At 47.4% G+C, this 26,247-nt stretch overlaps 1 protein-coding gene across 1 annotated transcript in view; it reads right to left on the bottom strand.

Annotated features, from left to right (window-relative positions):
• LOC8030821 (nuclear hormone receptor FTZ-F1) overlaps positions 1-26,247 on the bottom strand; it is a 246,011-nt gene that overhangs the window by 12,530 nt on the left and 207,234 nt on the right. The window contains exon 4 of the mRNA XM_042292332.1: positions 401-659. Within this exon, the coding sequence (XP_042148266.1) occupies positions 401-659 (259 nt within the window). The remainder of the gene's footprint in view (positions 1-400; positions 660-26,247) is intronic.

Genomic DNA, 26,247 nt, shown 5'->3' with positions numbered 1-26,247 from the left:
TATGTCAGGTCGCCAAACTTGACATAACAGATATAATATCATCTCTCCCTTCCTTCCCCCCCCCCCCCTCCCCCAATCCAACCCTTCCTTCCCCCCCTCTCCCTTCCCTTCCCCCCGCCCCCCAATCCAACCTCCCATCTCTGCCAGATGACTCTAGTCAAGCTATGTTGGTTTTTCTGTCCTCTTAATAAATGTATTGCACTACTACTACTCGTAAGATATCACAGAAGGTTGTAATGCCCTGGGTCATAAGCAGTCGCAACTGTGAGAGCCGGGTGGTGTTAGGAGCCGTCTGCGTCAGCGTTGGAGCATGTTAGGAGCCGTCTGCATCGGCATCGGAGCATGTTAGGAGCCGTATGCATCAGCGGGGGCATCTCTCCGAGTGCATGCAGCAAAGCACCTGGGTTGAGGAGCAGCAGGAACTTGAGGCAGACATAATCGATGGCGTCGAAGCGCAGCTCCTGCAGCTGCTGTGCCAGGTGGTGGAGCTGGTCGGCGAGTGAGGGCAGGCCCAGCAGGGCCAGGGACACCAGGCTGAACTTCTGACCGTTGGGCAGCGTCGTGTCGTCCGGCAGCCCATTGTGCAGCCGCTGGTGGAGGTGGTCCAGGATCAGCATGTCACTCCACGACTGCTGGAGCAGCTTCATCTGGTCGTCCACCTGGCAGGACACAACAAGGACAGGTGGTTAGGACCGACGTGAACTATTTGGCACTGGTGGATCGTTAAAACAAGATCTGCTCTAAGGACGGGCAGTTTGAATCAAAGTGAGCTGTAGGCCTCCCAAAGACTGTCTGGCACTGGTGAATCGCTGACCCCTTTAGAACAAAATCTGTCCCCTCAAAGCACAGCAGAAGACAATAAGGATGAGCAGTCAGAATCGACGTGAGCTGCAGGCCCTCTGAAAACTGTTTGGCATTGGTGAATCACAAACTCATTAAGGACTCAAAACATAGCAGAAAGCAAGGGTGAGTTGTTAGATTTGGGGTGAGGCTGCTGCATGCCTCCCAAAAACTGTCCGGAACTAGTGAGTCGCTAAACAAAATCTGCCCTAAAAATGGGTGGTTTGATTCTATGTGAGCTGTAGGCCTTCCAGAAACTGTTGGGCATGACTGAAACACTAAAATAATGTATGCCCTAGAGACGGCCGATTTGAATCTATCTGAGCTGTGTGCCTTTTACAAACCTTAACTCTTGGAGTTCGTAACCACAAACACCAATTGATAAGCCAATTATTATTAGGAATTAAAAAATAAAGAAAAACTTCTTAGGAACCACGTGCGCGTAATGTCGGCAGCGACTGTCCATATGCAGCTAGGCAAGCTTCACTGTACACTTCAGTGCCCTGCATAGAAGCCAAGGTTTTGCATAGCTACGCTAGGGGGACTTCACCGCGCAACAGGCGTGTATTGCGCGAAAAACCACAATCAAAACGCAGAAGGTGGGACAGCTTGTTGCAAGTGAGTCGGGCACGTCAATGCGGCCAAAGCTTCCCATAGAACCCGCGGGGGGCTCCCGCGGCGCCCGCGCGGAACTCGGCAGAACACGGGCCACAATCATTGCGGCATCCCCTCTATTAATTATACTGAAACAAAGATGGCGCTTGCGCAAATGAACACGGCTGGCACCCGGGCCGGCTTTTCATCGCCCGCGAGCACAGTGCGCAAGCGCGTGCGCGGCACAGGCCACCGTCCAATTGCATTGTCTCGGCCGACCAAAAGGGACAGCCGCACAAAGGGCATATGCATGTCCGGCTCCGGTGTGGAAACGACATAAGCAGCGCGTGCAGACAAAAACAAAGGAGGCGTCCCACGTAGTTGCTAGACCACAACGAGCCACGTGTTACGTCACGCCGGCCGTGTTTTAAAGAAAATAGGAGAAAAAAAATCGTAGCTTCCATCCAGTGCCGCGGACGATGGTGGTTCCTTCCCTCCTGAACGCAGTGAAGACTGCCGGAACTTGGGCTCATGCGAGCTCAATTAGTTCGCTATCTATCGCTGCTATCGGCACGCCAGCCTCCCCCGACGACCCGGTCTTGGGAGCGGGGAGCAATTATTCCCCCGTGCAAACCGCGTGCGATCATCAACGGCCGCGCGTCTTAATAAATGTTGTCGTCCTCCTCTGGTTGCAGACCGATCAAATTCTCTTTGTTCGAAAACTGGGGCGTCTGCCTGTCCCGTGCTCTCCCATTGTAACCGCCTGACCTGGCGGGTCGGTGCGCGAGACTGTGCGACCTTCGAGTCTAAACGCATTAACACCCATAAAAAAAAAAAAAAAAAAAAAGTACTTATTCTTTGAAGTGCAGGTTAGAAAAAGTGCACGAATGCACGGTATAAAGGCTGGTTCACACATCTGCGTTTGGCTGTGACCGAATACGGTGTGATCTCTTGTAACTATGCGCCATGCGTCTGTAGACTGAAACACTTCCAACTCACTTACAACTACGCTGGGTGTTGCATTATTTCCGAAATAAAATCTACTCATTACCTGTGAAAAACGGTCGAGACAGCGATGCAGCGCTGTATTTACAATACAAGGAACATTTCCCAAACGAAGACGACATCCAACGGCAAATGCAAGAAACATTTCTGGAGGCTCATGGCCTCCGAGATCCCGAGGGATCTCGGTGGCCATGGTAGGATAGGAGTGAATAATGTTATAACGTTCCTGTTTCGGGAAGAGCGCACAAGAGGCAGAAGCGGGATTGTCCGGATTGCGAAGATCAGCCACTAGAGGGAAGAGAGCGCGGGCGCGTGCAGCCATATGTCCGTATGCCTGCACGTAGGCGTAGACTACGAGGGGGGGGGCATCGGGGCTCGTGCCCCCCCCCCCCCCCCCCCCTTGGTGAGATGGGAGGGGGGGGGGGCAGAGCCCGGGCCATGATCCTTACCGAGACGCTGTTTACGTGCCATGTAACGAGCTTCTAGTAGTGGCATGTAAACAAAATAACGCCCACGTTGCCTTTATTGACAAAATACATAGAAAATAGAATCCCAGCGTGCTTTCGTTAGCTTTAATCTCCAGCCCCCAGCCCAGTCCCTTGGAAACAACGCGACGCTGGTCGCCACAGATACGGACTGTGCGCCTATATACGTCACGAATCTTGCGCCCGATGTCAGGAGAGTCACTCTTGACGTACGAACGCGAAACGAAGAGAGAATAGGAGAAAGGGGAAGATAGCGGGAGAGAAGTAAATGCGAGGGCAGACGACGGCGAGAGGGAGAGAGTGAAACAAGGAGCAATCATAACGACAAAAGATGTAGGCCGGTGCATGCCCAGATGTGAATGAGCGCGTGGGTGAGTGACAGTGCTCGACGCTCAACAATGGCACGGCTGGCTCTCACTCCGTGTACGCTTTTTGTCCGCTCTGTTCTTACACGCGCGGCTAAGGCGAGAACGGGCGACACTTTTTCCTTTGTTTTCTCTCAACTCAAGAGGAGTCATTTTGAAGAAAACTCGGGGTCCAACGAAAGCGCACCCCAAACGCGAGGCCTCAAAAATCGTCGGTATGGCAACTCTGGTATAAACGAGGCGCGCTAGAACACTTCTAGTTTTTCGCGTTCTAAGTCTGATACAGTAGACCGATCTCACGAGCCAGTCTCGTTACATTCAGGAATGTAACGAGAATGTAACGAACGCATCGAGGAAACTCTCTTCTACTGCCGCCTGCCTCTTTCGAACTATAGTTATGGCGGCGCCACGCGTGTGCGAATACACCGATTTCACGAAGCGTGCAGCTTAGTAAAATCGGTCTATTCGGTACAAAAATAAAAATCTGCGTTTATTTTTTTCGTATCAAATCGCCGGTAATCAGTGTTTATCCTACACAGTCACGACTCCAACACCTTTTCTTTTTTTAGTGAAACAATACTTTTTATTGTTTTCAGTTTTTATTGTTTATCTTCTAAAATGACACTTTTAGGTAGCCGGCCTTAGTACCTTCCTATCAATTCTGACGTTTCAAGAATAAAACAATCATGAGCACCGAAACGTCCATCCAAAATTCTATATCTCTATTTTTTTATTTTTTTTTACCGATTTGTTAAAAAGGATGTTTGGAGTACATTTATGGATGTTTTTCCGTTGTAAACACCAACACGTGCGTTTGCCGATAGTAGCGTGCTGTCAAGGAGTTTCAGAATTCCAAAAAAAAAAAAAAGAGTACGGCGGAAACCATTACTTAAACTTCCTAATATGGGTACCCCGGTATCTGGACACCATTTCTGGCGACAAATAGAGAAAATACACGCATTATTGTCCCGTTGTTTTGGAGAACTCACATCAGGGAGTTTTCGTCGATCGTTTTCGCCGTTCAGCAACGCTCCCCGCAACCCGCTACGATACCCCGAACTCTACAGTCAAGGCCATCGGTGGGCAAGCGCAGTGGCAGCTTCTTTGCTGAGGAGGTGTTGAGGTGTTTGTATGAACGAAACATCATAATTTTTTTTTATTCTTTCTTTTTTTTTTTTTTTTCGCAAGGACATAATTTGTAACAAGACGTGAAGTTGGGCTAGTTGGTGCATAATGAAAACTTGAAAAAACAGCGCGAAAAAAAAAAAAGAGAAAAGAAACAAAGGACAAGAACGAGAAGTGAACGAACACAACGCTGCCTGGTAACTGAAGTTTATTTCTGCGAGGAACAGAAAGGAAAACATAAAAGATGCAAGATAGATAAAACATAATCCACCCCCTTGAGGCACGCCCGAACACTTATCTGCCGAATTTCTTGATGAAAGACACTTCGTCATCTTGACATTGACCCATTATACTGAAATTTCTTTTATTTGTGTACAGGTCTACAAGACGACAACTTTCGTGTATCGACGACTTTCTCACACTGTTATTTCGGTCACCAGGAGGCGGCAGAAGTTCCCGCTCTAGCAGCTCGCAAAGGAAAACGAGAGAGGATACCACGTGACTGACCCACATAGCCGCCGGACGTGTCACGTGACTCGCAGAAAGAAATAAACAAACGTCGGGGGGCGAGGAAGGGAGCCGCAGAGGAACCGCCACGGGGCGAGATAGAGAGCTGAAATTGCTCAATCCTATTTTTTCTTAAGTCCCCTCGTCCTTTCCACGACATAATTCTGCGTTGCGTGAGAGCGCGTTTCCTTTCTCAGCTAATAATATTACGACGTTACGAAACAAAACAAACATCTAATAACAAAACAAAAAAGCGCGCGGTGCATCGCTGATCCTTATTAGGCCTGTGGCGTCAGAAAACCTGCGTAATATATATATATATATTTTTTTAGATTCAGTTAATACTAGAGCCCCTGAATCTGCAACTTTCACGTTGGCATCCAGATGATCGTCGTAGGAAAGCAATACTTGGGTTTGGGTGAGCGACGCGTAGGTAATTCTAATTTCGTGAAATGCGAGCGATATAAGAGCCTCACTTCAGACTTCCACGTCAGGAGGGCGTTCAAGAGCTAGGGAGCGCGATTCTTCCACCGCGGTACCACCATCGCCGAAAGTTACGAATGTGATCTATACTTCTAGAGTGCCGACACTCCATTACCCCGACTGTCTTGGCGGGCGCCGCCATTTTGTTGCCGCCTGGTCTTCGGACACGGTGTGAGCAAGCTCAAGCGATATCGCGTTGCTCCGTCGCGGATTGGTTTTTACATTTTTGGAAGACGGAAAATCATTTCGCGCGATTTCAGGCAGCTTCAGATAACGTGGCAATCATTATTTTCTAAGTAACAAGACGGGTGAAGTGTGGTTACTATAAGCGCGGATTATTTAATGGCTTCAGTCGATATCGCCGGGGCCATATATCCGCCCCCGGTGGTGTGGATTCACTAGTTATGACTTCGAAAGGGAAAAGTCGCGGGTGTTCTTTTCGGTAAGTGGTGTTGGAACGGCACTAATTTATTTTCGTACGCCGCAACAACAGGCGGTAAACTTTCCTTCTTTCTTTCTTTATGTACAACATTACGAGCGGAAAAAAAAAAGTGCACATTTAGTAGTGTACACCCTCACCGCCCATTGCGCGCGACAACCTGGCGAACGCAGGCGTTCACAACCGCGAAGTTACACTTACTGTTATTCGTAATTCAAATAATTTGTAGTCGCTGCTTAGGAGAAAACCTCTACTCCACGCTCGATTTATCTCGCCAAAGAGCCCGTGTTCGCGCTAGTTCGTTGTCAGCTTTCCCGGTGGCCCCTAGATTCCGCAGCGTGTTTCGCCGGCTTCGCGAAACGACGCTTATCTGCCGAGTCCCATCTGTTTCTGTCGACTTCTCGCCGTAACGTCAGAACAAGCCGCGACTCGGAAGTTTTGACACTGTGTCTACGCCTGAAGAATCGATACGATGCCCTCGGTTACATAAAAGAACAAACTAAATTATAATGAGATAGGTAAGGCAGAACGAAGAGTGCGCGAAAAGAGGCTGCGGAGAGCACTTCTTGCGCAGGAGTTGTCTTGACGTCAGAACAACGCTGAGCTCTTATTGGCTGATAGAAAAGAATAAGAAAAAATAGTGGGCAAGGTGAGGTCTACCCACTATATTTTTTTTTTTTTTTTCAATCAGCCAATAAGAGCTTGCCGTCGTTCTGACGCCATCGCTACTCCTGAGCAAGAAGCAGACGACTTGCCCACCGCATACTTGGTTTCACCTTAGGATTGGAGCGCAGAGGACGCTATAAGCCAATCCCAGCCAATCCAGCGCGGAGAACGTATCAGGGCTTCCGAGGATCACGACATTGAGTTGGCTTCAATGGCTCGTGCCGTCCTCCGCTTGCCATCGCATGGTGAAACGGAGTAGGAGAGATGTTTATGAGCCGTCTCCGTGAGCGCGCGTGTAAGAAAACCAATCGACCGAAAGAAGAACAAAAAAATAACTAATATCAAGCCAAATCTACGCGCAAATCGACTTCCTCTTTCCTAGCCTCTACAAATCTGCCACCAACCAAGGAAGAAATATACCGACTGGCTCGAGGCAAACCTCACGCTAAACTAAGCTCGATCAATTACGTCTACGCTCCATGGTCTCGTCTATATTTTTAAACCTAGCCTAAACTAGGCAGGAACGTTTTTGTTTTGTTTTTACTAAAACGCTTAATTTTACGCGAATTTCGATCGGTTTCAATTTCCGATGAAATGCCAAGCCTCCAACTTTGCAAACATTATGGGATGCGTTTCTGTTTTGTTTAAATCAACAAGGACAACTTTCTGAAGCACATGTAGAGACGTTACCTTCCTGTTATTTTCCGACAAACTCGTTGGAGCAGCACCATAAGAGGCAGTCCGATTACTTATCTTCATTCCCAAAACACGAAACTGGCTTTTAGCTGCGTCTGAAGCACAATAAACATTAATTATAATTGTCTGACGGGCGTGTGCAGATGCTATTATCCCTATTATTACACCGACTTAAAGCGCTCACTCACAATCAACACCCGCTTCACGAGGAAAAAAAAAAAAAAAAAAAAAAAAAAAAAACGTGGTTTGACAAAACGGACATCGAGCAGACATGCGCAAGCATTCGAAACGTTCAAATATCGGTGTATTAATTCGGTTCTGCCTTCGAAATAAACAGCAAGTAGTACTCGAGAATATCCAATGCGTATTTTTGAACCGTTCCTATATGTATGACCAGAATAGAGAGTTTTAGTAGATCGTTGCGATACCTCCGATAGCCCCGATAACGATACTATGCATGCACAAGGGAGGCGGTGGCGAGTATCGCGTATCGTTATCGGAGTCATGGGAACGATCTACTAAAACTCTCTATTAGAGAGTTTTAGTAGATCGTTCCCATGACTCCGATAACGATATCCCGATACTTCGCCGCCGCCTCCCTTGTGCATGCATAGTATCGTTATCGGGGCTATCGGAGGTATCGGAACGATCTACTAAAACTCCCTATTATCTTAGCTCAGGGGATCGGTGGCCGAGTGGCCTAGCGCACCTTAGCTCCGAGCACGTGGAGCGAAAGCTCGCGCTGCAGAACCCAGGGATCCACCTCTGCCCGTTTCGATCTGGATGAGCGTCGTACCGGCGTGCGGTCGTGTATCATCGCTGCGTGATGCACGTTAAAGACCCCAGGTTAGCGGTTGTACTGCACTGGCTAAATTGCTCATCTACAGCGAGTGACTCGTAGCAACTTAGAAATGGCTGACCAACTAAACGCTGCATAAATATCCACACAACCCCTATTATCATTATCTTAGCTCGTCTATTTTAGCTCCGTTGAGTGCGCTTTCCATGCGACAAGGGTGCACTGTGGAAAATCGACATTCACAGGGGGTGTCGAGCCACGCCATGTGCGGTGCCTCGGACAAGCATCATCACAAATTCACCATAACAATTAGCAAGATCACACTTGCGAGTACCGCTTCATTCCATTCGCTTTCCATGCCCATCATTTGTTGACTGCTTGTACTTAACTTTCGAAATAAGAATGAGGGCACCATTGACAACTCCTCGCCCTCATATATGGCTGGTTCCTCGGTACCGTACAGATAATCATTTACAGTCTCTCCATCACAACATGGCATCGATCCTTGATATTTGGCTTCTGGATGAGAGCGATGGTTACATCCAGTTTTGAAGGCAGACCTTCGTTCATATTTGTGTGCGCGTGTGTGTGTGTGTGTGTGTGTGTGGGGGGGGGGGGGGGGGGTTGTTTTAAAGGGTTGTTTAGTTTTAGCATTTTATAAATGCGTAAGCCCTAAAATATAGTTATGGCCTTAAAGTTATCTTCATCATATTTTATTTCTTCTAATGTAATTTATTTGTTTTTGCGCTGTTTGAATGTATGGATTCTAGAATGTCAATAATATCTTCTTTAAAGCTGCTGCGTTCGTAACCGGATCCCAGACCTCGCTAAGCTCTGTTTACCTTTTTTTTTTTTTTTTTTTTTGTCGTGTGTGTATTTGAAAGTACAAGCTTTGAAATGAACCACCTTCTTTTCTAGTGCAGCACGAACACTTCTGCAAATCATCGCCCCGCGTGAAACAACCTTACATCGATTTTGAGTCGCATTCGGATCATTTACTGATGTAAATAGCAGCCTGAGATTCAACGCGATACGCTTAGAAATCAAAAGAAAAAGAAAAAAGGAAAGAAAAAAAAAAAAGACCGTGTCAAGGATTTAGGCTCCGTTTTCACACACCTGCTGAGGTAAACAGTTAATTAACCCTTTGTTGTATAATTCGCCACAACAAAATCAACGTTGTCCGTGGTTGCTGTAAATAGCACTAGCAACGTCCGCACTCTCCCACCGCCAGTATATAAATGCCCCGCGTAAACTTTAAAATAATAAAAAAGGTATGTGCGTGCGCGCGCGCGTGTGTGTATGTGTGTGTGTGTGTGTGTGGGGGGGGGGGGTTATAACCTACGTTCTATCGGGACATCCTTTCGTCGTTTCTACACCCGTCTTCCAGCAGCCGGCTTGTTCATAGGCACGATAATTGCGAGGAGAAAGAAAAACAGAAACTCACGCACGACGAGGAAACTTCCCGCGCGCAGGAAACCTCGCAAAAAATGACGGCCCCATTCGTCTCCACGATTTTTGAAATTCTGATTTTTTTTTTCTCCGGTTTTCTACCTTTCTCGCTCACTCTCACTCTCACTCTCAGCTTCGTCTGAAAGAATCCTATCCTTCCTTCCTGTCGGTCTGTCTACGCCTCATTTCTTTTTTTTTTCTTTTTTTTTTTTAACTCGAGGTGAAATATTTAACGCTAGGTTTAATAACATCATTGTGAACAACAAACGAAATTAAAGGGCAAAGACATCCAAATAAACATATCCGACTCAGAAGAACCGTACACACCGGATCCGGAACGATGGAGACGTCGAATCAGCGTGTCCGATGATTCACACACACAGTCGCGCGCACCGTCACGCAGCTGGGCGGATGACTCTTTTATTTTTATACCGAGAAAGGTTTTGCGGCCAAACTATTCTTACATCACTCAGCCATAGCCTACGACTGAACTCGAGCGATTGCCCCAATAGGCGACAATGAGTCAGCACTCTAAATATATATTGCGCGTTCCCTGCACAGCACACAGTGAGCCAATCAGGAGCGATCTTTCGAGGGCATCCTACGAGTGGTGCTGTCCGCAAGGCGACATTTGCTCGAAAACGCAATCTGCGCTGGGACAATAGGGAGTTTTCGTAGACCGCGCTGCCCCGTCCGCTAAGCGTTCCGCAACGAAGAAGTCGCTACTGCGCCTGCGCGCCGATAGCCTTGACTGTGGAGTTCCCGCTATCGTAGCGGGTTGCGGAGGGCCTTGCGGGACGGCGAAAACGATCTACGAAAACTCCCTAATGAGCACGTCGTTCCTCGCTGTGAACTTTCGGTTGACCGTTCCGATGGCTCCGATAACGGTACTCGATGCACTGGCGAATTGTAGTAGACCGTTCCCGCAGCCCGCTAATAGGGAGTTTTCGTAGATCGTTTTCGTCGTCCCGCAAGGCCCTCCGCAACACGCTACGATAGCGGGAACTCCACAGTCAAGGCTATCGGCGCGCAGGCGCAGTAGCAACTTCTTCATTGCGGAACGCTTAGCGGAGGGGGCAGCGCGGTCTACGAAAACTCCCCAATCACCCGGATAGCGCTCCGTAATCCGCCACAAGACCTTGAACTATGCAGACAAAGCTGGCGGCGCGCATGCGCAGCTGCGAAGTTTTCTTCACGGATACCGTAGCGGAGGAGAAAAACGGTCTACTACAATTCCCTACTGACGACGCTATTGTGCATTCTTTGTACCGTTATCGGGAGTATCGAAACGGTCTAGTAAAACTATTGACCCTTCGCGTTTTTGTGCCCAACCGGCACAAAACTGTTCGACAAAGAAACAGTTTTGACTGTCCGTTAGTCAAACTGTCGTTTAACTGTAAGACAACGAACAGTTTAAGAAACGCAGAGAGTGATTGATCGTGTTCTTGCTTCGTTCTTCGGCGTACCGGTCGGCGAATGCTGGAATCTTATTCCCCAAAGAGCCATAATAAGATGCTCGGGAATCGACGCACCCTGCGTTTCTTGTCAGTGATAATACGATACTATTAGAATGCAACTTTTTACGGGTGGACGACAAAAAGTCACACTTCTTACTTATTTTGCGTGTCATCTTTGTTTATCTTCACTTGAAATGAAACCTGCATTTTCTCCAACGGAGTAGGTGGCAGGGAGAGAGAGAGGGGGAAATAAATCATCCTAGCGAGCAATTTGACAATGCCCCATCTCCTGTACAGTCTCTTAGCGTGTCCGTGACATAAATAAATGGAAGGAAATTTAATTGTACCCATGCGCTGCGGAACCACATTTCCAGCACGGAACCTGGTTAACACTCTCTCCCTCTCTCACACCCACACGCTCGTAGAAAAGTATATAAGGCTACGCGAATGAGTACGGTGATTAATGCACAGCATTAAAACCCATCACGTCAGAGTACGAAAATAAAGATTAAAACACGGTAGACGAGTTTTGGCACCCCAAAGCAAGTCCAAGAAAAAAACTACGATAGGAATCCAACGTTCAAAGGCTGAACCGCATTTAAGCGGTCGACGAGACGAGCGACGGCGACAAGAGTCAGCGACGAGCGACGAAGATTTCCACTGTCGCTCGGCGCGTCGCTTGTCTCGTCGCTCGTCGCCAAATCGCTTACATGCGGTTTATACTTAACTGCGTGAAATTGCCTTGGTGGACTTGGAGCGCTCCAAATCCATCTAGAAAATTTCACGCAGTGAAACGTTGGATTTCTATCAGAAGCGCTCCAAAATCGCTTTAAATATCCCGAGAAAATTTCCCCTAAAGCGGTGTCGTGACATTTTCTTTGTCTTGCACTGGAGGGACCTGATCACCCTAAGAAAGTCTGTGCGTCTACTTTCACGCACAACACTCGGAGAGCCAATAACCGCAACTTACGGAGGCAACTCAGCGAATGATGATGCAGAAACGTATCTTTAGACCAAACAACGCAGTCTGAGTCATGACATTAAGCAATGCAAAATGACACGCTTGCCATTGTTTCATGTCACAACTCAGACCGCGTTTTTTTGGTCTAAAGGTATGTTTCGGCATCGTCATTCGCTGAGCTGCCTCCGTAAGTTGCGGTGATTGGGTCTCCGAGTGTTGTGCCTGAAAGTAGACGCACAGCCGTTTTTTAGAGTGTGGCAGGCTGTGGGTAGGGATAGAAAACAAATAAGAATGAATGGATGGATGGATGCCTACAACTCAGAGCCGTATATGTAGAGAGTTTGGCCATTCGTTGGGAAGTATAGGAGACAAATGAAGCGGCGCCATTGGCCGAAAGCGGACTGGGCGTGTTCCAGGGCGTCTTCAGAAATTCGAATGTGACCAACCAGAAGCCGGAAATAATACCCTGGCGGTGGTCGCGAAAAACAAACCTGATAACTGCATTGGAGTAACTCTCGATGGCTAAAAATTTGATACACGTGATGTTTCAATCAAGCTCATCCAAAATGATGGTGGAAGAATGCGATTAGCGGAACGATCGACATAATCCGTACGCCAAACGCCGAGGGCTGGGAATCGGCCGTCCGAGCGGTCACACTCTGTCCGCGCAAAACAGAGTTGAGCGGCGCATTCGTTTCTTACATATTTCTGCATGATCCTAATCAAAACAAGACGTGCACCCTATTTTCAACCACAAAGAGTTACTACACTTCACACTTACGCACTTATTAAAACCATATACGAACATAGACCTTCGATCAGAACTGTTTCTCACTACCACCGCTAGGGGATTCTTCTCGGCTTCTGGTTGGTCAAGAGAGCGTACCAAGCCCTCTTTCCGAGTCTGCCGCACGCCCTGGCTCTGCCCGCGCCTCCCATTGACCAAACTCTCTACATATACGGCTCTGCTACAACTAAACCCTTTATATCGTGAGGTGGTTTTCCGCCACCGAGCGGGTATTTTTTTAGTAACATCCACCTAATATCTAGAACATTCAGAATATGGCTTCCCCTTTGCCTTTACCCCGAAATAAAAAAAAGACAGCAAAAAGTTAAGCCTTTTTAATGGTAATAACGCAAAACAAATATTGAGACTGTCGACTAGCGCCATCTCGCGGCGGCGACCGAGTCAGGCCGTGCTCAAAACTGACCACAACAGCGACCCACCAACTAGCGCGGCGGGCCGAGAGCGGAAAAGATTTCATTGTCGGCTCTAACCTCGACCTCAAAAAGCCTTTCCTTTTCCCAACCTTTTCTGCGTGTTCCCTTTACACACGCACAGACAGATGCCCGTTAGCCTCCTCGCCCGACGTTCCTTTCTCCCAGGAGCAAAAAAGACTCCACAAAAAGAAATGAGAAAATAAAAGCACAAAGCGCCCAGAGAGTGCGCCGCCAGGCGCGTTTAATTCCGGCTCGAACGGGGTGCGCTGGGATCCGGTTTATCCTTGACCGAAATCAGCGTACACAGGTGAGCTCGGAAAACAAAACAAAAAAGTAAAGAAAAATAATAATAAAGAGCACCGGAGAACCTGTTTCAATCGCGCTCGTCTCGCCCTCCTTTTTCACTCTCGCGCTCCATGCCTTGTCGGTTTGTTGCCAGTATTGTTGTTGTTGTTAGTCAACCCTTTTCAGACTCCATTTTACATTATTTGGCGCTGGCTTTCGTCACTGTAGCCTGGCCGGAGAGGAGAGAGAGAGAGTGGCGGACCGTTACGCAAGCCCGAAAACGTCGTCGGGCCGTGACTCCGTCACGTAGTTGGACTGGTTCGAAGCATACGGCGAGATGGTTCGACAAACAGACGACTGTCAAAAAAGGAAGCAGCAGACGCGGCGAAAACGCAGCAGACGACATTGGCCGCGCTTTGAAGAAGCGCGAGTGTGCAAGACAAGCGACAGTTGCGGATGAAATAACGAGTCTGTTGTTGACGTCTGGAAAACAGAAACCTTGTCGGCGACGCCTAGGGATTAAGGCAGGCACCATTAAACAGGCGGTCACACACATAAGAGTGAACACCGGTATGATATGTTGACGACAGATCACACAGGCACAGAATGATATCGATCATTCTGACTATGGTACAGGGACGGTTAGTCAGATTGTCTACCGTGGTCAGAATCTCACGCACGACATTCAGCGATAAGTCGGCATCGCCCGCGATATTTGCGGACACGTTCATACTGGGTACATCCCACAGAACTGGCGTCAACGACCACCTTCGCGAACGCGCGCTACCAAACTATTCGCGAGTGATGTATACAGTATTCAGACCATTCTGATAATGACCTCCTACGCGCTGCGACCATTGCCTTCTGGGCAGTAGAACGCGTTGAGCGTATGCAGTAGTTCTCTTCTATCGGACATCAGACGCCACGCGCATGCGATCACAGCCCCAATGACTCGGCGTCTTTCGCCTCGGCAATAAGCGCTGGAAAGGCGTATACGACGAAGAATTCAAGTAGAAATCATTTTGTCCAAACCCATTTTACTGGTAATGACGACTCGACGACACGACAGAAGGGAGACTGACCCCCCACAGGTATACTCTCCGTACGATCAGTCACATACGACATCAGCAGCCTCGCACAATCTGTGTCAACAACCACCCGGACGGCAGTCAGTCATCAAAGCGCATGTAGCGGATCACGGGATCACCCCGAAGGAAATATAGAAAACGACGCTCATTTGCGCGCCCGCCGTGCAACCGCGACACTTATTCGTGCTGTTCGCGGGAGCGTTCTCCGACTGCACCCCGAGAGACGGGCGTGGGAGCAATCGGCCGCTGCCTCCATTCCGGAGCGCCAGGCGACACAGGCGAACTTACGCAAACAGCGCGGCGTGTCATTCGAAGGAGTTATCGCAGCACTCAGCGGCACTGGCAGCAGCGACCCCTCGATCACGGGAGGGCGGGAGGGAGACCTAGATAGAGGGCGGCTTCGAAACTTGGTCTCACCGTAACTTGGCACAGAGCGAACGCCGCAGCGCCATCCAGCCAATCGGAGCCTCCGAAGCGAAGCACTTGACAACACTTACTTTATAAATATATATATTTTATAAGCAGTTAAAGAAAAAGGGAAGGGGAAACCTTTTGTGCGTCCCGAACGCCGACATTCTCCTCTCAGAGATTAGCTCGTCACTCAAAATTCCCCGGACAAAGGCGGATTTTCCTCTCACTTTCGTCGGTGGCTTTGGCAGCATGGCGCGCGACTAGTAAGATAGAGTAGAGTCGCGTGTCGCCCTCCAACGCGTCTGATTGGCTCACGGGGACCGTAGCCTTCTTCCACTTGCCCAAGTTACCCTGAGACGGACCGAGAGTTCCGTTGCATTCCGAGCGAGTGAAATTGAATGTTCGCGAGGGAAAAGCAAGAGACTGATTGATGGCCACTTCGCCTTAGGTTCGCGTTCGGAATTCGATATTGTGGACCACGCTATGGCGTGCGTGTCCCCCCTCGGAGTTTAGAACGTGGTGATAGCCGGAATGAATAAGCTGATTGCGGTATACGTTCAGGTGTATCAAAATGCCTTGCGTGGCACTCGCGAAAAACAAAAATAATAATAACGCACAAAAGAGCTGTGGAAACCGGCGTCGCGTAAGAGATATGGAGAAGTTGGAGTAATTTCCTCCGAATCGATGTTGAAGCTGACGCCGACTACGATCTGTCATAAACACAAAATCGAGCAAGTTAAATGGCTAAAAATTAAAGAGTGGTTCCATATCTCGCATGAAATGTCGTTCACGCGTGGTACACCGCGATGCGAGTTATATGTGTTTTAAAGCTCGAACGTAGATACGGGAACATAACGTGTTTTTTTTTTTTTTTTTTTTTTTTATGTTTGGAAACGAAATGATTGTTAGCATGTCATTGGTAAACTTTTGGCCTTCCTCCGTGAAGTCATTCGCACAACATTAATAGAGACCATTGCTCGAACAAAACTCGCCGGTTTAATCCGAGAAATTCTGCAAAGTCAGTGCAGGGGTAGCACAGGACCGGACGTGATTTGGGGCTTTGATCCTGTGAATCGTCGCCTAACCGTCGTCTGCATACCGTGTGTCACAATTTGCGCAAACACAACGTCGGTTATTTCTTTTTTTTTTTCTCGAATTTAACCGACACAAGTATTGACGAGCATCAAGTAATACCGCCGAAGTCAGTGCCCCAAATCGGCACTTTCTACCACGTAGTACCGTTTTTGACATGCTTTAAATACTAGAGAAAAAAAAAAAAAAACGGCGATTGTTTACACGCGTTTTGAACACGGCCACAGGACAAGAGAACTTAGCAGGAATAGACAGGGTGTTTCAAAGTTACTGCTGCGGCTAGCAAATTTGAGTTCAGTCTACGCGCGTATCGTGAAATTAATTTTGGGCCAGGATCAATGATTTTAAATTGGGATTTTACTATTCGCATATCGTTTGATAGGCCAACATGTAACTAGTACACCAGGGTAGAGAGACAAAAGCAGCTTTTCGGTACTGAAAAAAAAAAAAAAAAAATTAGAGGACTATTTTTTTTTCTTCGAAAAGCTCTCCGCCTTTTTACTGCGATGCATCCGCGGTGCCCAAGCGTGTCAACGGTCAGCCGAACCCAGCTCACGCATTGGACACGAGAACTGCGTCCCTCGGACGTATGCGCTCGTCAACAATCGACCTTTCGACGAATATCTGGATATGCGCTCGTGGCCAATGAGTAGGCGACACTTATCATCACTTGGGAATGACAAGATCCACGGTGTGCTTAAAAATCACGGTGGAAGCTTGGACTTGTCACACCCGGTGAAGTATTACGGGATTTCTAATTTTTCGCTTTCGAGTTTAGAAGCAAAGCTAAGGAGGAACAAGTTGAAAAATCATTGTATGGTTCCTTTCACATTGTCAGAAGTATTCCACGAGCACACGGAGAAAGAACAGTGCGTAAAATGTACGCAGATCAGATGTGTTCCAGAGTTGCCCGATAGGTGGCGCCAGTGCATTCTCTCGCCGTGAGCAGCTGAAACACAGTCCATCCCACCCAAACGCCAATGTGTTAACCAACCTCAACTCTTCTCTCGTGTTTCAAAACTTCAACTTGCACAAAACAAAATCGGGAAGATGGGGTGAAGGATGAAACGATTCACTTAATCTTCCCTCTCTCCCTTTCCCCCATCTTCGCGCTGTGCCCCCTGTCTGGCCAACGTACGTCCGCGTGTCTGGGTCCAAGGCTGCAGTTGCCTGTTTCCTCGAGCCCGGCGGCATATCGGTTAAGTGGAGTAAATAAGGAACGCAGAATAAGTAACGAGATCGTAACACGTCGCTTCATCGTCGTAGTACACGGCGGGCAATCTTTCGCCGCTCACCTTGCGCGGAAGACTTCCCGCTTCTGTGCATGTGCACGAGGAACGGACGAGATTACATTATGCTCGCGATGTCGCGAGCAACAACGCGTCGTATATGGTTCAGCCTTGGAGGACTTCTGGCTAAGCGGTGACAGCAATCATTTCTCACTCGGAGGAAAAAAAAAAAAAGCCCGTGCGTCGTTTGCTTTCCCGCAGAGCATTCTGAGGAAGAGCCAATCACCACGGTCTACGGAATTTCTTTGTTTTCCTTTTTTTTTTCCCCAACTCGGAATAGACGTTTTAACCTAACAACGGAGTCTTCGACGTGGCACTGCACTTTATGAAAGTCCAGTGCGTGTCCTTCGCAAGAAAACTTGGAACAGCCAATCGCCGCTATCTACGGAGTGTAGGTCTAAACATTTAAGGCCCATTCACACTCTTGCGACCGAGTTAAGGTCCGTTCACACTCTTGCAACCGAGTGAGACCGAGAGAGACCAGACCGGTTTTTAAGCCTCTTGCGACCTCTTAGGACCAGCTCCGCTGCAGTGCACCCGGTCCTAAGAGGTCACAAGAGGCTTAAAAACCGGTCTGGTCTCTCTCGGTCGTACTCGGTTGCAAGAGTGTGAACGGGCCTTTAGACCGAGAGACTAGACCGGTGTTTAAGCCTCTTGCGACCTCTTAGGACCAGCTCCGCTGCAGTGCATCCGGTCCTAAGAGGTCACAAGAGGCTTAAAAACCGGTCTGGTCTCTCTCGGTCGTACTCGGTTGCAAGAGTGTGAACGGGCCTTTAGACCGAGAGAGACTAGACCGGTGTTCAAGCCTCTTGCGACCTCTTAGGACCAGCTCCGCTGCAGTGCACCCGGTCCTAAGAGGTCACAAGAGGCTTAAAAACCGGTCTGGTCTCTCTCGGTCGTACTCGGTTGCAAGAGTGTGAACGGGCCTTTAGACCGAGAGAGACTAGACCGGTGTTTAAGCCTCTTGCGACCTCTTAGGACCAGCTCCGCTGCAGTGCATCCGGTCCTAAGAGGTCGCAAGAGGCTTAAAAACCGGTCTGGTCTCTCTCGGTTGCAAGAGTGTGAACGGGCCTTTAGACCGAGAGAGACCAGACCGGTTTTTAAGCCTCTTGCGATCTCTTAGGACCAGCTCCGCTGCATCGCATCCGGTCCTAAGAAGTCGCAAAAGGCTTAAAAACCGGTTGGTCTCCCTCAGTCGAAGTCGGTCGCAAGAGTGTGAACGGGCCTTTACAGTTTCGTCACTGACCCAGTTCGCGTCGTAGAACGCGATAATTGGCTCTCAAAGTGTTACAAAAAAAAAAAAAGAGTTGCACATTTTTTTTTCCGAGAGCTGCGTGCATTGACATTAAAGTTGTAGCCGAAACCGGTTATAACGAATTTAACGAAAGTCGGAAATCACTTCGGCTATATCCGCTATTTCGTTACAACCAACTTCGGTTATAACGAAGTGCAAAAGGGAATGGAAAATCGTGGTCGCTTCGCTGGAGCCGCTATTTCGCTATAACCGACTTCGGTTATAACGAAGAGCAAAAGGGAATAGGAAATCGCGATCGCTTCGCTGCAGCTGCTGTTTCGTTATAACCGACTTCGTTATAACCAATCTCGACAGTAGTCCCATCATCCCCAGGTTTTGTTTAAGCAATCCTCTGGTCTGGGCGCTTATTTCAACGAGCTGTGTTTTCTCCGCGGCATCTCGAATGAGTTTTGTGTGCTAGTGACCTAAGCTTGAAATGTACAGCGTAGTTCAAACGGGAGATGTCTCACTAAAATGAAGCCAGAGAGCGGGTTAGTTTATGGGACGCAAGTAGACACTAAGAAAAGGAACACGACAGCGCAAGAAACAAACGCGGACGGCAACTGTGCCAGTCTAGCTGCCCAAACAAATATCTCTCGTTTGTATCCGAGCACAGGAAATGCGAACTTTCAAAGTTCGACATTTGAACACTTCACAGTCGAACCTCCGAGATGTTTGTCCCAACCATGTATGTATTGGTGTCGTTTCCTGCGAGCGTCAAAGCGCATCTAAATCTTCGTAACAACACGGCTTACCATTTTTTTGCCGCACGGTATGTGATGTATCCGATAAGGTCGAAACGGGCAACGAAGACTTGGTCAGCCTAGATATCATACAGGGAGAAAGTCTGATCACAAATCCTGGGAATCAAATTCAGTTGCCTGTTACCACACAGTGTGGCCATAGGGTGTAGGCTTGACCAGCTTCGTCTAAACCATTATTTTCTATCTCCCTACGCTGGACCTGAAGAGATCAGAGTGACAGCCTGATCTCTTCAGGCTGTCTGCACCAAGAAACCGCCACTGCGCCTGCGCGCCGATGGCCTTGGCTGTAGAGTTCCGGGTAGCGGAGGGGCCTAGCGGAGCAAGAAACACGGTCTACTAAAACTCGATATTAGCGAGTTTTAGTAGACCGCGTTTCCCGCTCCGCTAAGCCCATCCGCTACCCGGAACTCTACAGCCAAGGCCATGGGCGCGCAGGCGCAGTGGCGGTTTCTTGGTAGCGGAGGGCTAGCGGAGGGGGAAACACGGCCTACAAAAACTCCCTATTGTTCTCTATAACGCTAGCTCCTCTCTTTTTGCCTCTCTGAATTACTTCTTGGAAAGGCAACAAAAGATTCTCAAAGTTGGTTATCCGTTGTCTTTCCCACTCGGAAGTGCTAATGGTAGCTCGAAGGCAGCTCGCCTGGACAGGGTGCTCGAACGAAAGTAACGACCCTCGAAGACCAATCACCCTGACGCCCGCGGAAGGGTTTCATATTTCTTTCTTGCTCAAATCTTTATTTTCGAGATTTTTTCTTCTGTTCGGGGATGGCGACGTTTAATCCCGTCAGGTCGGTCTAAGCCCTCCGAGGACGACGATGAAGGTCGCCACTCTAAAGCCCATCGTCAAATAAAAACATTCTCGTTTTTTTTTTTTGTTTTTTTTTTTTTTTTTTTTGGCCACACTGTGTGGTAACAGGCAACTGAATTTGATTCCCAGGATTTGTGATCAGACTTTCTCCCTGTATGATATCTAGGCTGACGTCGTTGCCCGTTTCGACCTTATAAGATACATCACATACCGTGCGGCAAAAAAAATGGTAAGCCTTTTTATATTGCCCTTAAAGGGTAACTGCAAAGAAAAAAAAGTTTTTTTTTAAACAGCCTAATTGGGACAAGCATGTCACAAAACAAATGTTCCGCGAAAAAAATGATTTTTTTTATCAATATTTACGCCACAGGACGTAATTTAGTAGAGTCAGAACCTCTCCACATTTGAAACTCCCGCTCTTTCGACCCCCGCGGAAGAGGAGTACGCCCCGCCCCTCACTCTCCTTGCGTTGCGGAGTTGAACGACGCAGCGTCTCGACTTCCGGCAAGATCTGGCAACTACGCCAGGCCGCGGTATTGTTTTGGTTGTTATGGTTTGACGCGGTTTGCGAGCACATGTAGCGAAGACGTGACCGGAGAAGTGCCCCTGTGATGTTCCCGGAGGACGGAAAGTATCGTTCGTAATCGTCGTGCGCGCTTTGAAAGCGAAGGGAGTCACAGAATCCACGAGTGCGCAACCACAAGCCGAGGTTCACGACAGCGCTGCGTTGGTTTCGGCGATCTCGTTCTGTTTGGTGCAACACGGCGATGCGACAGAGCTGAAATGTTCGTGGTGTGTGTAATGCGGTGCTAACACGGAGCGCAAATTGGTTGTTGTGGGGTTGACGTTCAACCAGTTAAGTCCCGTCGTCGTCAGCTGATCCAGTCAAACTGGTCCGGGAGGACGCTGGGAGCGTTTTTAAAAGTAAATCTGCCTCGTTCTGTTTCAAAATGTGGAAGTTTCCCGACGCATACCGTGAGTAAAAAGCTGCGGGCGTTCGTTTTAATTGAACAATGGACTCCGAATTGTTGTCCTAAATCTGCCGTTTTTATGCTTCGTGTTGGACTGCGTTTGCACAGCGACGTGTTGCATCGTGCGGTGTGAATAAATTTGGGCACGATTTCGTACCTGCCTACAGATGCATGAACTGAGACCATTTTTACGTAGTGGACATAGTGCTTTTTTTATTTTCTGTCTAGTCGCGGATGTTAGGTGCACACGGGGCGAATCTCGACGGCCTCCAGACTCCAGAGCGATATGACGAGAATGTAACTAGACACGTTGGTCGCTACGCGAACGCCCGATTGCCTCCAGCCAAATAGCATTCCTTTCGGGGCGACATGGCTGCTGGAAGGCTCACTGTCGGGATCACGCATCTGACATCTCCGAAAAGTCAGCATTTGCACGAGCAAACAAGCAAAACAAAAAAAGCACGCTAAGCAAGCAAGGAGGAAAACGAAAGAACCGCGCTATGAAAGCCAAAACCCCGCGTCGCTTCCTATCACTAACACCTGCGACAGCTGCTAAACACACACACACTACTTCACTTCAAGAAGTCTCACTCAAGCACCTGGGTCAGCACGAAACGACGAAACACTGATCACTTCGGCGAAACGATTAGTCGAGGTAGGCGAGACAGGCGGGAGCAGAGACTTCGGCGGCCATGAAAGAATGGCGAAGCTTTTGTTTGTATGAATCCAAACGGAAGTGCCCGTCTTGTAAACCTTTTGTAAAGAATAATAACTTTCATCACATGGGTTATTCTTTAAACGTAAAAATATGCCGCTCAAAAGGAAATTGCAACATATAACAAAGGTTTAACAACCAAGATCTAAACTGTCAATCAAACTCTTAGCCAATGAGAACCTTTTGGGATTGACGTCACATAATCACAACTTTGTGGCGCGCGATTTAAAACGGACGAAATAGCCGCAAACTAAAATGAGTCTCACGCAATAAATATTGCCGTAAAAAATGTTTTTTCTCGTGGAAAAATTGTTTTTTGACATGCTTGTCCCAATTAGGCTATTTAAAAAAAACTTTTTTTTTCTTTGCAGTTACCCTTTAACTTATTTAGCGATTGTCTTTCTAGTTATATGTTAAACCAATCGAGTCAGGCTAAAAGTGTACTCGGGACGTAATTCGATAAAATATTCGAACTTATTTCGTAGGCCTTATTCTACCACGCATTCTGGTGTAAAGGTTTTTGGCATACGTTTCGTCACATAATAGCCGAAAAGGAAAATCTCGAAGTCTGAAATTTATTATGAGGATCCGAAAGAGATGTTGCGTAACTGAACTGGACGCCGGTGATCAGAGGCTCTGTCGCACATGAGTGGGGTTCCGTCCTTTTGGTAAATACTGAAAAACCCGAAAATTAAACTTCAAACTAATCTTATCCAAATGAACGGGGGAAAAAAAAAAAACGAATTGGAGCTGTCCTTAAAAATCTGGAACCCAAATTTCACGGGAAGAAAACCTGTATTATAGCTTCATTTTGCTCCAAACGGGAACACCGCCCACTATGACCTGTCGGCGAGGCTGCTTCTACCTTCAGACTTTTTATCGCCTTTCTTCCTCTTATCGGCACGGGATTCACGCGCATGTTCCATAGGATGCCCTATGCCAAAGGGCATAGGGCATCATATGCCTTTTCTTCAACGAAAGTGCTGCTTAAAGGGATACTTCAACGAAATTTGAAATATTCCCGTCGTGTTCAAAAATAGGTTGAATATGATCCACAAAATCCGTAAATGACAATCGCACGTTTGTATTTTGATCCTGGTGGCTGTATTTTTCGTTGTAAACGGCCCACTCTGGCAAGCGCTCGGAGAAGGCCCAGCTTAGAGCACGTGACATCCAACGCAATCGTGACGTAGGTCGTCTCAAGACGAGCAAAGCTACGGCGAGGCTGACGTCGAGAGGATGGCCTAGTCGTTCCAGCCAGCGAAGCGGCTGCTTTTGTACGAATTTTGAGTGACGGGTTAATCTTCTATAATCTTCTAGGGGGACAATAGCGACTTCTGCGACACACAAAAGGGATTCTCGGGAAGAGGGGAGTTCCTCCTTCCCCCCTTCTCTCGTCGTGGCCGGAGACGAGACAACCTCCGTCACTAGCTGTCAAGGTTCTTAGACGAGCATTACAAACGAGGCGTTAGCGACATCCACCAGGTGCTCTTTGCTAATCGTTTAATTCGTTTTAAAATTCCTTTTCGAGACTTTTTTAACAAGATATTGGTATGTTCCATGTGATACTGCTCTTTTGAACGCATATAGACCAAAAAATGAGCGCCGAAATTTCGTTGTAGTATCCCTTTAAAGGGGTACTCCGCCGATTTCTTCATGGTCCCCGATTTGCTTGAAATTTTGCTAAACTCGCCAAACAACATCGCCAAAATAGTATCCCAAATATTAGGTCAAAATAATTTTTTTTCACGAAGTTATTGAATTTACAATTTTGGTCCTCACCGTGTTTTTCAAACTGAAAGTCTCTACTGGCAACAATGAAAAAGTGACGTCATTGGAAGTGCAGGGGTTCACTCTTTGGACTGTAGAATTTGTTCCCAACTGATTCGAAGCAGTTTCATGGTGTCAAATGAATGCTTTGGAAGCTCGCTCCAGTCCCCGCGCTCCAGCACGGAACAAATGATTGGCATATTCTATTTTTTAGAGTGCTCGCCCGACTGGCAAGCTAACCTTCCACTGACGTCACGGCCCTGAAAAGGGCGGGTATATTTGAATGTTTGTTTTTGCATCATTTTGATTTGCCGATTTCGTAATAACTATTATGAATTTCACGATACTAAATACTTATTTTTTTTTTTTTTTTTTTACAAATACTGAGTTTTCATGTTTTGGATTTTGAGGGTAATGTCCAGGCTTTTGAATCGTTTCAGATGATTTAAAAAAAAAATTGAATTGATCTGTCCGTGCCCTTTAAATTTAGCCTGCCTACTAGGTGGAAGCGCGCCAATCGAAATACGCTCATGTTTGACCAGAGAGCGGCGATACCGAACGCCGCAAAATCTATCTATCCGTTCATCCCCTAAATCTCGTTAAAAAAAAAAAAAAAAAAAAATAAGAAAAGATAAGGCAAAATTGTTTGAATAACTCCCAACTTGCTTTTTTGTTTTGTTTTTTCACAGTCTTGATGATATTGCTAAAACCGTTAAATTAAAGGGGACAACGTGCGCTAAATGCTACAGTTGTCGAAAATGCTGGCAAAAGAAACGCACATTTTTCGTTTCCGAGCACGCCGAGACAGATAAGAAGGCTTCCGAATTTTAGCTTTATGTTTATGTCACCCCCTCATTTTTTTTTTGCTTTTTTTTTTTCGTAACAGATTTTTTACGGTTTATTCCAACCTTAGGTCATTTTTTACCGCGAATTGATATCAACAAGACAACGCAAGCGCACGAAAAATGAAAGGGGACAAACGGTTTATTTCGAAAAGAGTCGAAAGTGAAAGTGAACCATTGCGAGAGAGAGAGAGAGTGAGAGAAAGAGAGAGTGGTGTCCAGACACCTAGCGCCACCTGTCGTGGATGCGCGTAAGCTCCGCCACTCCTTCCCGCTCCCCATCTGTCGTCTGCTTTTCAATGCCGCGTTTCGGGGAGGAGACACGTGCGGAAGCGACGCAATCGAGGAAAAGGGAAAACGCGGAACGAAACCAGGAAGGAAGTAGGTCGGGAAGCAAAGCGGGACGGCGGTGGCACGGTTGCCCTTGACGCCAGTCTTCTTCCTGCTCCGAAATGGAGGTAAGGAGAGGAGGCGGGCGCGCTTCCGCCGCTGTTAAAATACTGGCATTCCTTCTGTGCCAAGGCTACACTTCTCTTTCACCTTGCGTTTCGGAGACCTTTGCAAAAATCTCAAGAAGGCCACGGGCTAAGCGCGCAACAAATTATGGGGTTGCTCCCGTATCATCTACCACGTAACGTTGAAGAGAGCGTACCCTCCGTCGTCTGCTATACAGCAGGTCCTTACAGCCATTTCCCAGTATACCTTAGGGTGCCGCGGATGTCGCTGAATGCTTCGTACAAGGCATATTAGTTGCCCACGAGCGTGGTCAAGTCTTTATTTCTAACTATACTGGCGACAAACAGTCAGACCTTCCGTTTCTTACGTTATCGCTGAACAAAAGAACAACCTCTGAATTACTGACATTGGAACATATATATATATATACAGTCTGTTACAGGATAAGAATAGCTAGAGAAGTTCCTTCCACAAACCTCTCCACTGTTTCCACTTTAGTAGAGCGAACGCCGTAAAGAAGGCGAAGGGTCGAAGCCACGAATCATGGCGAGCATTGAGCCTTTTGAGAGTAACATCGCTATGCAGTAGGTTCTTCTTGATCGAGCGGTGTTAACGACATGATTGGAGCCGGCCCATAGACATTCCAGCATTATTTCAGATTTCATTTGCTTTATTTACTTTCACGGGCCCGAAGGCAGTGCACACTACAGGGTGGGGTAGGTTAGTTAACAAAGCTAATTAGTGTTAAAACCGTTAACGCTAAACAAGGCAAACATGTATTAATAGACAAGACAAGTACGTCAATACAAAATAAAAAAAGATGTATTTTGTACGAAGCGGCGGCCCTCACGTGATAATCCACTGCACATGCGCAAAAGACTACAATGTGGCTACGCGTGCTGAATGAGCCGAATGTCTGTTGTTTAAACATCGCAAAAAGAAATGGAAGAAAAAATTGCCAATTTTTACGTTTATGATGAAAAAAAGCACGAAACACTAGGACACAAAGAAAACGTGACCTCGTGTTTCGCGCTGTTTTTCATCATGGACGCTTACCAACTAGCCCAACTGTCCATTCTTGTATGCAATTTTACAATCAATGCCGTCAGTTATGGATGTCTAGGGAAGAAAAAAGGCCTCGAAAATAAAGGTGCTACAAACAAGGGGGGATGCCTACTTTCAGTTGGTGATCTATGCGCGATGATATATATATATATATATATAAGACGGCTCTCAAAATAACGTTCTACGAAGTGCCGGTTTATGGTGGTAAATATTGTGAAACATAAACGATTATTTTTCTGCGAGAAGAGAAACGAGGCCAGTAATGGAGATGCTTTCATAGTTTTCATAGAGGTGCATGATGTTGG

This window comes from Ixodes scapularis, unplaced genomic scaffold, assembly GCF_016920785.2.
Source record: "Ixodes scapularis isolate PalLabHiFi unplaced genomic scaffold, ASM1692078v2 PGA_scaffold3__209_contigs__length_174095766, whole genome shotgun sequence".
Classification (NCBI taxonomy): domain Eukaryota; kingdom Metazoa; phylum Arthropoda; class Arachnida; order Ixodida; family Ixodidae; genus Ixodes; species Ixodes scapularis.
This window is presented reverse-complemented; position numbering and strand designations above follow the sequence as displayed.